This window comes from Manis pentadactyla, chromosome 1 (genome assembly GCF_030020395.1).
Source record: "Manis pentadactyla isolate mManPen7 chromosome 1, mManPen7.hap1, whole genome shotgun sequence".
NCBI classification, from domain to species: domain Eukaryota; kingdom Metazoa; phylum Chordata; class Mammalia; order Pholidota; family Manidae; genus Manis; species Manis pentadactyla.
Genome location: NC_080019.1, coordinates 148,230,495 through 148,243,801, shown reverse-complemented (window position 1 = coordinate 148,243,801; position 13,307 = coordinate 148,230,495). Strand labels below are relative to the sequence as shown.

At 32.1% G+C, this 13,307-nt stretch overlaps 1 protein-coding gene across 2 annotated transcripts in view; it reads right to left on the bottom strand.

The window, feature by feature from the left end:
- The window catches only part of CADM2 (cell adhesion molecule 2), a 338,329-nt gene that overhangs the window by 140,806 nt on the left and 184,216 nt on the right, over window positions 1-13,307 (bottom strand). For both annotated transcript variants that reach the window (XM_036898781.2, XM_057501862.1), the window contains one exon: window positions 5,099-5,269. In XM_036898781.2, the coding sequence (XP_036754676.2) occupies window positions 5,099-5,269 (171 nt within the window). The remainder of the gene's footprint in view (window positions 1-5,098; window positions 5,270-13,307) is intronic.

The following is a 13,307-nucleotide window of genomic DNA, read 5'->3' as shown; positions in this document are numbered from 1 at the left end:
TATTCATGTGCATGTTAATTAGAATAGAAATAAAAGTCTCAAGAAGATAAAAATCAGGACTGTAGATGGACATTTAACCCCTTATAAAGATATTATGATAGTAACAAATGAATACAGAAGTTGCTCTTATTTAGAAGTATATAATACATGTCTGATTTTCAGTCATCAACCTAATCCAGCTCATTTAAACAGTTTTAGCAGTGAAGCTTCCATACTCTCCTCCTCCCTTCCTCATTTCCTTCCTCCCTTTTTTCTTTTCCTTCCTTACTCCCATCCTCCTTTCCTTCCTTTTTTCTATCTTCCTTATATGATTGTTCACACTGAATTTGTTTAGGTTCAGAAGCAGATTCTCTTCTGTGGGTTATTTTAACTCCATATTGTCTTAATGTATTATTTAAAAGGAAAGCATGGTACTGTGACTAAATAGGAATACTAAAATATTAATGATAGCATAAGACATCATGATTCAATGAATTATATATATAATGTACTTTATAACACACACACACAGACTTAAAATTTTGGTTTTTACTTATCTATATTGGTAGTTCAATGACAGTACTAAAATGCTTTTTCAGAATATGCATTATTCTGAAGTATTTCACTAATCTGTCTCTTGTGTTTTCCTCTTTCATAACAGTTGGTTTTTGTATATAATTTTGTCAATGTCAGAAAGTGAATGTTCAGCATTTTTTCTTTTCTGTATTTTGTGCATAGTTCTGTTAGTACAGATACATTACTCTTACTGAGAATTAAATAAAATCTGACTATCGAATCTGTTCTAAAAATTAAATCATACAAATAAAAAGTTACTGCTTTCAAAGGGATCTGTATAAAAATATGAAGATGAATTAGAATTTCCATTTTTTAAAGAAAGAGAGTGGCTTTTTCCATTGCTCAGGTGCAAATTATGCTGTTACCTAGTACATGAAATATGCAGGCATTTGTGGTTTAAGTGAATAGTCTACATTTTCCTAAATTTCAACATCAAAGAAACTCTCTCCCATCATAGGGACATTAAGATGTATGACATTTTATAAAAAAGTGGATGTTGCTGCCATATATTTTAGAGGCTGTTCTTCTAAAATGGATATAATAGGGTCACAGAGTTAAAATATTTAGCCCTAAATATATAATTCTTCCTATTTTTTTTTAATGCTCCTTGGTAGTATGTGTTTAACCATTATTTCTTATTTCTCACTAAACTGCCTTTCCACAAAAACACAGGTTTTTTATTTTAGTTCTAGTCACAACTTTTCATTATTGTTGAGATTTATACATTTTCATTCACCACAGAAAATAATGGTTCCTCTTCTGCTCTGGAGTCCCAGAAACGCAAATGCTCCTCTATTTGGGCCCCTCTTTGTGGTTATTCATGATAGGAATGTTTAAAACAATGCGGAAATCCTAAATTTATGTTCCATCAATGCTAGACTTAACCATCTGCCTTGTCTAGTTCTTCTATTTTTCCCCCATCTTGCATCCATAGAAATTTCTACATAGGTATGTGAGACTATGATCTACTGTCTCTGGAAACAACTACTGACATTCTTTTGTCATTATTCTTAGGTGTTTATGAAGACTACCCCCAATTTGCTCAATTTGTTCTAATTTTGATGCAAATGTTACCAAATGCCCCCTCCACTCTCCAGTTCTCATTTCATCTCTGGGAATGTTCGCATCCCTTAAAGGAACATTTAGCATCATCATAAGTTAGTTTTAATTAACTTCACATACTTGAATGATGGTATGCTGGATGCTAGGAAAAATAATTTAAATCGATCTATCTTCTGTCTTCAAGTCACTTATATAAGAAACCATGATAGAATGAGTTGTTATTTTTAATTGGCCAGGAAGTATAACATTTTTCATGTTGGACTTCCTAAAAAACCAGGCAGTTCAATTACCTTCCTCCATGAAATTTGCTTAATTATGTATATTGAAATATGGTGAATGTATAAAAATGCCTGGGAAGTATATGTCCAATAATTTCATTTTGGACTCCCAAGAAAGTGAAAATGACTTTGGCAGGTTACAATCGATAACAGAGCTAAGCTGAAATATTCTAAACAAACATAAATAATTCTGTAGAATTTAAACAGTAATCAGATAAAGCTACTCTGTGACTGCGGGGTGGCATGAGATAACGGCAAGTCTATTATACCATGACAAGTTACAAACAAGATAGAGACCAGGACACTCAGCAACCACAAAATTTTTCATGATTAACCAGTGCCTCTTTGTAACAGCAAATCTAGGTCTGCTTTAATATTTCTGCTTTCCAGGTAAAAGTTACCAACATACACATTATTGAATTGTCCCTCCCACCCTTACCTCAATTCTGACAGTGCACAATACAGAAGCCTCTTAAGGAAATTTAGGACAAGCCGCAAATACTATAACAAGCCTCTCTTCTTTCCTGCCTATACCCAGAAATTCATCTTCTTGAAACCAGAGATTGGTTTCTTCTTTGCCTTAGCAAACTAAATAAACCTAATTTTGTTAGACTACTGGTAGGTTTCTGGTGACCTTTGGCTAGTGATCTTCAAATCCCTTATGAGTTAATTTTCATTACTTTCTTTTATTAGATGTTGAGAATTACAGTTAAATTAGTAATCAAATAATATTTTTAAGCAGTCTTGGATTTATATATAATTGAAAAAAAGTTTAAGAGGCTGATGATCTGGATCCTCTCAGCATATGAAATTATACAATTTTCCATATTTTAAGTGACATATTGATGAAATAAGAAATAGAAAAGGAAAGGTGCTATAGACTCAATACATGTCCCCATGTCCCCCTAAAATTCCTATGTTGAAAGCTAACCACCACTGTAACGCTATTACAAGGAGGGGCCTCTGGAAGTTCATGACCGGCATTAGTGCCCTTTCAAAATAGACCCAGAGAGCCTTTTAGCTCCTTCTGCCATGTGCAGATATGGAAAGGAGATGGCTGTCTATGAACCAGGACACGAGGCCTCACTGTACACTGCATGTGCCAGCTCCTTGATCTTGAATATCCAGCCTCCTGAACTATGAGAAATAAGTTTCTGTTGTTTACAAGCCACCCACTCCATGGTATTTTTGCTATAGCTGACTGAACTAAGATAAAAGACAGGTGACATAAAAGTTCATTGAACACCATAAACCTGATTTAAGTTGCCTAGTTTGGTCCTCATATATTTTAATTCTGAGTTTATAGTCAAAGTTCAAGTGGTTTCAGTAATTGTCCCAAGGTCTCACTGCAAATAAGTGTTGAAATTTGGAGATAATCTCAGTTTGGGCTCTAAAATAGGCCTGTTTCTGAATCTGTTTCAATGACAACAGGAGGAAAATTAATGTAACTAGCCTAATAAAATTGAGAGCATTTTATAAGTTATAAGAAATCCAATAGCTAGTAAACTAAGAATAATTAAAACACAATGAACAATACCAAAAAAATCGTAATCAGCTTGAAATTTTCTCTAATAAAAAGTAAAAAAAAAAAAGTCTGGTCCTCCTGTCATAGATCATTGTAGATCATAGTAGACACCTGATCTTTTCTCATAGTACTCTCTATTTTTCCACTCTACCCTGGTCTCCCAGGCCTTGCTGTTGCTAGAAACATAGCATACACACGCCTACCTCAGGGCATTTATACTTGCTCTTTCCTCTGTATTTTATATGCATTTTTTATTTAAATATATTAAATAAATATTAAGTATATTTAACATATTTATAACCATATTTATAATAATATATTATGCAATATATAATAAAATATATATTTATATAAATACAATATGTTACATATTAATACATATACACACATATACACACACGGTTCCCTTGACCTCCATTACTACTTTTCCAACTGTACTCCTTACCACCATCCTTGCTTTATTTTTTTCCCATAGCACTTTATCCATAGCATGCTATATAATATATTTATTTATTTTGCTTTTCTGGCATTCCTACCTAGAATAGATGCTATAAGAGAACTGGTGTTTGTCCCTGGTGGTAGTGGTCACTTATGTAACCCCAGTGCCCAAACAGTCATGTTTCATAGTAGGCACTCAATAAGTTTTGAATAAATGAATGAAAACAAAATAGAATGAAACATATTGAAGGCCAGACTTAGATTTAACATTTTAGAATTTAATGTAAGTTTACATCACACACAAATTATAAACTGAGGTATAACTTTATCATAGATAACAAAAGCAAACAAAAAAATCTTTAATATTTGAAAAAACATCAATACAATTCAGAAATGTAATCTTTTGTGCTTTACTCTTTTCAACTTTATATATTTCAATTTGTTTATTTTAATTTTGAAAAATATTTATAGATAAGTTACTGTATCCCAAGGACCTTGCTAATTACTAAAACCATCACCATTTTAAGTCTACTATCACTAGTGATGTGAATTTGGCCAAGTGACTCAACCACTTCTGTGTGCTCATCAATAAATAGTGAGTAAGGAGGGCAAGTACTCATCAGGCTATTATACTTAGGCCCTAATATGAAACAATATGAAAGGAGATAATGCCAGCAAAGCTGTTAGCAAGGCCCCTGTCCTATTGGAGTCATCCAATTAATGTCATTCTTATCATTTGTAAATGATGATGATGTTGATGAAGAAAACATAATGGATACAGCATGCAGAAAAACTTACTTTATATCATATAGAAGGTAAAAAATAGTCTTAATTTTAAAAGCACAGATGGGAAGCCATATTTGCATATAACAAAGTTACTTTCATACAATGCGTTCATCAAGGCCTTTTCAGATACCCAACTTTGACAGATTTGCCAAAATTATCACTATTCCTGCCCACCTAAATGCACACACATACATCAAGCCACCATTTGGAGGGTTATTAGGAGTTTTAACCTTACAAGATCTCTTTTATTTTTCTTCCTTGTCAAGAATGATACTCAGGCAAGGACTACTTTCCTTTGAACAGGATTAATACTAATGAGCGTAGTTTTACTTCATTTTTCTGCTGCTTTTGAGGCACATTTGCTGTAACTTCAGGTAATTTTGAAATGATTTTTTACATGTACATAAAGAGACTGGCTGCTGAGATAAAGGGGAAAGGAATAGCGTTTACTTACAGTGTATTTCTAGCACCTGCATGGCCACCTGAGGGGTGGCATTGAGGGACTCGTGGTCTACTCTGCAGATTACTGCCACACCGTCATCGCTCCGGTCCACTCGGAAATCCAGCGTGCTGCTGACAGTGAAGGTCTTGCGATTTGCATCCTCTTCTTTTAAATATTTTACATCTGAAAATAAAATGAACATTTAAAAATTCTGTGACATACTCTTTCAAAATATAACAGATTTCATTTACTCAAGACACTTATGCACCTTCTCCCTATCTGTATCATTTATTTGAAGGCAAATATTTGCTATTTCCATTTGAGCATATAAAAATACACCTACTTCAGGGATAAATTTTAAAATTAAACAGAAATAAAGCTTTTGTACCTTTAGTGCAGGATATTTTGTATACTCTATTTGAAAACTCAGGCCATTTTACAATTTTGCTTTCCTTTCTTTAGATTTAAGTTTTACTAAAAGATCATCTTAATTCTCTGAACCACAAGAATACTTGGGAAAAGCAAATTCACAACTACCTGGTTATGTCTAAAAAAGTACAATGTATTTGAGCTATGATTTTATCATGAACAATGTGAGGTGAACATAATTGTCAAAGAATACCTAAGATGAGAAAGCTGTTGTTATCTTTAGTAAAGAGAAGGACATTAACCTGAATATTATGAATATTTAAATATACATATTTGCAGTGCAATTTACATAGAGATAAATGCTCTTCATTTGGCTGAAGAATCCATTCAGTATGAATGTGAATACTTTTATTAAAACATGAATTCACTTATTGATATTTAAACTTATTGTGGATGGTTAAGAGTCCTTGTTCAATGGTATGCTTAGGAATTATTTGTTCTCTGAAAATCAGGTTTAAAATATTCATTTAATTTGAAATTTCTTAAGTCTAAAGCAGCCGGTAAGTAGAGGTAATTTTAATAGATTAGAAATAAAAAATGGTAGACTAAGGTTATCATAAGGATATTAGTAAAACAAAACCTTAAATATAGTTGAGGGAGAAAGCTCTTCCATTTTCCTAAGCTTTCATTTCAAATGAGCAATGATATTTACATGAAATTAGTTTTTTTAGCATTAAGTGCATAAATCACTTGATTTTACCATGTATTAACTTACTTTTAAAATATTAAAAAATATGTTGAACAAAATAAATTCAGCTTTCCATTGTTGTGCTCTATGCAGAGAATTGCCTTTGAAAATATTGAATTTGATGTATTTAATGGGTACATATTTATATAATCCATTGAGTTATACTGATTTCCAGAGAGGTATGACCTTACCTTACTGAATGACTTTAAAAAATAAAATAAATATTTGTAAGGGATAAAACTATATAAATATTCTGGCCTGTTCTTGAAAATATATGTTTATGATTGTTCACAAATTTTAAAAAATTACCTGGTTAAGATTTTTACCACAAAGAAGTTTTATGTAATATAGGCAGTTTTTGAGAGTAAGAAAATTTTCTAACATTTGGGAAGGAGGGAAAGGGCATAAACATATCAATTCTGTCTTGTAATTATAAATCTATTGATTTAATTGTAAATCAAACATACAGGATAAAGGGTTTTCTCATAAACATGCTTTCTGAAGTATCTCATTTTTGCTAACCAAAGCCATTTTGAGATTTTTACATTTGAAAATTAATTTCAACTTCAGTTAAAAAAAATTAGGTAAAAGATGGAATGATCTTTCAGTCAGAATATGCCTCATTTTTTCATTTTATATTCTTTCCTATAAATCTGTCTACTGTTTTCATGTTCATAGCTTTAAGCAGTGGCAGTGTAAGAAAATTTGGATGTATTGACAAACAACTTTTATAATTGTTATATAATATATAAGAAATTATTCCAAAATCTTCTGCCAATTGTTTAATTTTAATAACAGCTGCATTTTAAGAATCCACACATCTGCTTCCTTTAGCTGTTTCCTTTAAAAAGTATTTAATGTAATATTATTGGATACATAAAATCTGATAGCAATTGTATATAGCATAAAATTTTAATGAGCATCATTCAAATAAAATAAAAGTATAATTTGTTGCTTTTAATATTAGCCCATGTGACAGTTTATAGGCTTACTAATCAGATGAACAGGAAAAAGCATTGACAAGAGCCAATCATAATATCTTTCTTAAGACTTAAAATTAATCCCTATTTTCACTCTTTAGTTTTATAAAATGACTGATGAATTACATATTTATAGAATCAATAGAAATTTTCTTTATAGTACATAGTTCATTTGCTGATTTCATGTGTATTCATGTTTCATTTTCTGTCTTTAGAGTTCCCTTTTTTTCTCCTTTTGCATGTCACATTACATTGTGATCTTGAGCACTGTTTCTCAAAATGGAGTGTACATGCCATCCATCTTTGGATCTTGTTAAAATGCAGATTCTGATTCACTGGGATTAGGATGGAGCCTGAAAGTCCACTGCTGGCCCACAGACATATTTTGAGAAGCAGAGAAACATGGATACACCAACACCAAAGATATAACCAAAGGTGAAGAAGAAATATTGGAACTATTGAGAATTACTCTTCCACACCTTTCTCTCTCTTTCTCTCCTTATTGCTTCTCTTCCAGGCTTTCATTCTATTTTTACCATTTAAAAATACATATTTCTTTCCTTTTTTTTCATTTTCCAAAATATGTATGTCATCTATTATGTACTGTGTTGGTGCAATGGTCAGCAAAATTAGAGGGCAAACAATAAACAGAGGAATATGTAGGATTACCTTCCTTCATAATCCTTGCAACTCCCCTCTCTATTTTTCCAGAGGAGATTCTAGACATTTCAGCACTTTTTCTTTAATAATCAAAACAGTGGTTGCTTTTGGTGTGTAGCTGCTCAAAGTTGTCTGATAATATTGTTGTGTTTTATATGCAATAAAAAAGTTCAAAAACATCTGCCTAGGAAAATTCATCAAGTATCCTCTCAACAAAAATTATTTTCCTGAAGATTTCTTGAAGTCTCAAAGTAAAGGATTTTATACCAGTTATATTGTGTGTCTTTATGAGATTTGGACTGTAGAATAACAATCTGCTTTATTTGGGATTTTAAAATTATCTCATCAAGAGCTAAGGTGGAAAAACTGGCAGATGTAATTGTGAGTTAGACTGCGCACCTAAAAAAATGAAAAATGAAAAATATTATTTTTCTATACTAATTTAACCAGTGTTCCATGTTCAATATCATTACCTTTTATGTTAGTCAGTGCTTTTTATATTTATGTGGAATCTTCTAGAACATGAGTTATAAGAGTCCCTTTCCCTCAAAAACATGGAACCTAGTTCAATCATTATGGCTCAGGAACACTGAATATCTATTAAGACTAAATACCCTAGAAGAGCACTAAGAACTATCTTGCTCAGCCAGTAGAATCATCAATCAGGAGTAGAGTAATCTCCTTTGAAAATTACTGAGGCAAATTCTTACATCACTTTCACCCAAGTGATTGATTATATATTTATATTTATTTAATACTGTATTTACTATTCTGCACCTTAGAAGAATACTATAAGAACTGTTTCACTCAGTCCAGGAGAAGCAGTAAAGAACAGTGTTACTACCTTAAAAAATTATTAAGGAAAAGTCTGAGACCACTTCAATGGAAGTGATTAAACTATTCTTTATATAAAAATCTTGAGCTCTTAGCATGTATTTGAAACCATGCCAGATTCTGCAGGTAAACAGTTAAATGATGAAAGAAAGCCCACTTCCGTGAGGGGAACAAATATATAAAGATATTAATTTTCAATAGACTACTGTTATGTTCAAAATACCAAAGAGAGAAAACAGTTGAAGGACTACCAAAATCAGATCTCTTTTCTGATCCTCACTCCATCAGATATTCCTTTTGAAAAAAGTTTAGGATATAAACTGTTTTGGAGAAAATACTCTAGGTTACTCAGGAAATTAGTTAATAATTGTTGGCATAGCCCAAGAGAGAGATTGGTTTGTCCTCAAGAAAATCTTCTTTATTTTATCATCACTTTCTTTGAATAATCAGCAGCCATGTGAATATTCCTTATTATTTCTGCACCACTAATAATGAGCTAAAAAGGAGCATTTGTCAGTTTCAACAAAGTCTTTCTCTTTCTGGCTTACAAAGCTTGTTCATGAGCTGTGAGGTATAACCTGCATAATTTGTGGAATTTATCTTGGGTACTTAGGGTACTTTGGTTTACACTCTACCAATTATTCATAAATACAAAACCCCAGAAAGAGCTAGGGAGGAGAGGAAAGAGCAGCTTTTTGCAAATCTAATACCAGACCACAATATTTTATTAGAGACTCCTAATATTTTACATTTTACAGATTACAGTAATAAAATCTAAAAATTATATCGAACTGTGAAAATAACTTTATAATCTTCTATAGTGTCTGTACTCAATGACTTTGAATTCCTAGGTTTGACTTTTAATAGTAAATCCCTCTTCTATGTAATATCTTTTGTAGATGGTCTTTGCCCATGAATTACCATGTTCTGTAGCACATGACTCTGGCCAGTAGGATCAAATGTGAAGAGGTATCTGACCCCAGGCTGCCTAATCTCTAGGGTGGTAAGCATGAAACTTTCTACCCAAACAGAAATAATGTAATTAACTAGCCTATTTCAGAGTCTCTATCATATATCTGAATGGGATTTACAGACATGAGGAATTCAAAGAAATTGAAGTTAAAAACACATGCTTTTACACACACACACACACACACACACACACACACACACACACACACATCCAACAGCTAGATCTAAGAAAGGTGTAATTTAGTCAATGTAATGAAAGAACCTGATTCATGAAGTGGAAAAAGGGTGTGCAGAATGGAGGAAAAGGCAGATAGCTGATTGTAGGTGTGCACAGAAAGCTGCTAAATCACTATGGAAACAATCAGTGTACTCTATATTCAGGGAATCTCCTTTAAGGTTCTAACTAGGTTCCCTGTGTCCTTTCACTTGGTAATGGTCAAGGAAACCTTCAAATAACCTCTTTTCACTTGAGAGTAGGTTGAGTGAATCTCAATGACATTAACCAAAAGTTTGGACGAGAAGTTAACTTTCACTTACAAGCTCTTCTAGGAAAAGATTTTATATCTTATATACTATGATTCCTTAGGCTGAATCAAAATGATTACATTGGTGATCTGATTGAAAAATATATTTAAAGAATTACTTGACTCTAGGTTTGATGCCTGAGGGTAGTCGTTATATTTGTACAGATTATAATGTTCCTTTTTCTGTTGAAGATTGAAAGACTTCTTTTATTTTCTATTGAAAAAGGTGTTTTATTGCAAGCCCAAAAGATAATAGATGGCAGAATTTTTTTAAAGCTCATCCACTAAAGTAACTATAAGAAAATAAAAATATCCATTTGAGTAAACTCTAAAGCAGCAGGCAAGTGTGACTCCTTTGAAACACCTCTAATGATGCAATTTTCTAGTCACCAAACAATTGATTTTATGGAATCCTGTAGCACTCAGAACGTGTAAGTAAAAGCAAACTGCCCCTCATCTATCTACCATTGGTGAAAATGAATCATTTGTGTCAGTAAAACATCTGTGTTGGTAAATTAGCTTTCTGAATATGTTATTATGTTTCTCTGTACAATGTACACCATAGTTTCACTGATTATTTTTAACAGATTTTCTTGTTTTCTGAGCAATGTATTTTTTTACATTAATTACCTATTCGAACATTCACAAGGTTCAAAATAATTCATGTATACATAAAATACAGCATAAGTTGGAATTTTAATTTTGTTTCTCTCTTGCTTTGTTACTTTTTTTTTTCCTTTTTCTCTTCCACTATTTCTCTCCTTTCTTATCTCGATTTTCCTCCTTTTCTTTTCAGGTATTCTGAATTTTCATAGTTCTCTATAGATTTATACCTAGCATTGAGAACAATGTCTGGAACATCACAGATGGTTAATGAGTCTGCTTCAATTAATTAAATTTGTATTAATTAAAATAGTGGCCATTCAGCCAGGTAAAACATTAGTTTTAGTAAGTAGACTTCTTCCATGTCACTGTGTATACTTTGGGGGCAGTTGTCAATTTGCCATCATTTTTCTTTCTTTAAATCCTCTTATCATCACTCTTCTGAAAAATTAAAGATATCATAAATAAGCATAAATAAATACTTTTTATCTGATACAGATCTATTGTTTTATTATCTTTTTTTCAGTCCCACTGACTCCTATGGATTGCCACTTTTTTCTTTACTCAGATCTATATTTACCATGTATTTCTGGGGTAGGGTTCTCCCCTTCACTAGTTTTTATAGACATAGTGATCCTTAATGCAGCCATACTAGAGCGGAGTTCTCTGCAGCAGAACTTCCTAAAGGTAGGAGTTCAGATATATTTAACTGCAGATAAAAAAGGGGAAGGAAGGCAACTGACAGCATAATTAGGGGAAAAAATAACTAAATTAGGAAATCACTACATTAAAAATATATCAAACTATTCAATCATTTTTTAAGTTCATATATGATCTTTGCATAAGGAGTTTATAAAGGAAAGAGGAAGAACATAATTTAAAATTGCCTATAACTACAAGGAAAAGGGAAGTTATGGAATTGTTTCATCTCCTATAGAGAAAATAAATAAAATTTGAATATAAAATGGGTCAAGAAGAGGAATACAGATTTCTTTTATGAAAAAATAGCAGGAAAAAAGAGCCAAAAACAGTTGCAAAAATAATAAAGTGATAGGCCCGAAAGATATTTTAGAATAATTTATGAGTCAAATTATGAAAACACATGAGTTTAAAAAAGGAATCAGAAGATTACTTTCACATCAGCATAAGTAACCCCGCAGGCTCTTTCTGTAGTGAAAAAGTCACAACCGGTGAAAATTATTTAAAAACACATACACATAAGGTTAAGGTCTCTAAAAATTGTGCTAAAAACATCCAGCGAATGAACACACAATTATTCAATAAAACTTATTAAAGGTTAGTAAGAAAAGGTGGTGTCTGCAGTATGTGTGCCGTGACCTGCTCTGTACTCCACCTTACCCCTAACTCAGCAAGAAGGAAGCTTCACTCTGGGTGACTGTGACCAAGGAGATGGGCTGCTTCTCCCTGACTGCTCCCAGGGGCTACATGATTTTCTCAGGAGAGGCAAGCAGCCAGCATTTTATATTCCCACCACTCCTGCTCTTGGTTAAATGAAAACAGATCTACATCCAGACACATCATAATAAAAATGACAAAATACGAAAACAAAGGAAAAAATCTATCTTGAAAACAGAGAGAAATAACTTTTCACTAACAAAGAAGCTACAAAAACTGTAACAACTGATTTCTCATCAGAAACAGTAGAGACCATAATATTGTGAGACATTACTTGAATCTAATGAATGACTTTTAGTGATCAAAGAATTAAAGGATCATTTTTAGAAATATCTGATGATTCATATATTTTGTAAAATATCCTCCTGGGTCCCAAGAAGATCATTTGCCAAAGTTAATGGGAACAAGAACTTCTCTCTTCGTATCTCATAGAAACCATGAAGAACTGAATTTCCATGATAAATCTAAGGGAGAGGCATCTTTCCTAGAATATGAAGAAACCATAAAATATCTTTTGGAAATAACCTGAGGAGAAGAGCAGTGATTGTGTCCCTCTATAAGTGAATAAGAATTAAAAAGCTAGCAAATTTGAATATTTGTTAATATAATCCCAAGATTGAACATTGGATGATGAGTCCTGTATGACTGATGTTTGTATTTGCTCTAATCCTTATATTAAAACATTGATTAAAAACATGAATTAAAAACAAAGAAAAAATACTTTTGTTGATACAATGTTCATTCTTGATAATAAGTGAAATCCAGTTAGAGATTTATATTTATTTCTTATTGTAGACATATTATAACTTCCCTTTCCATTCCCACAGTAATCTATAATAGTACTGAATTTCTGTGGCTAAATAAAATAATTTCTAACTTTCAAAACTACCAGGATTATTAATCTAAAACATTCTGTCAGAGTGAGGATGGATACATTTCACTCTTATTCATGTTCATCCTCTTAAATTCATTTATCACCTTAAAGTAAACAAGCAAACCGGTAAAATTAAAACACTACCATTGAAGTAAAATAAATGTTTCCCTATATTGCATAAACAAAGACAAGAAGACTGTTTTTAGCCTAGATGGAGTAACAAACTGGATTTACTTCTTAT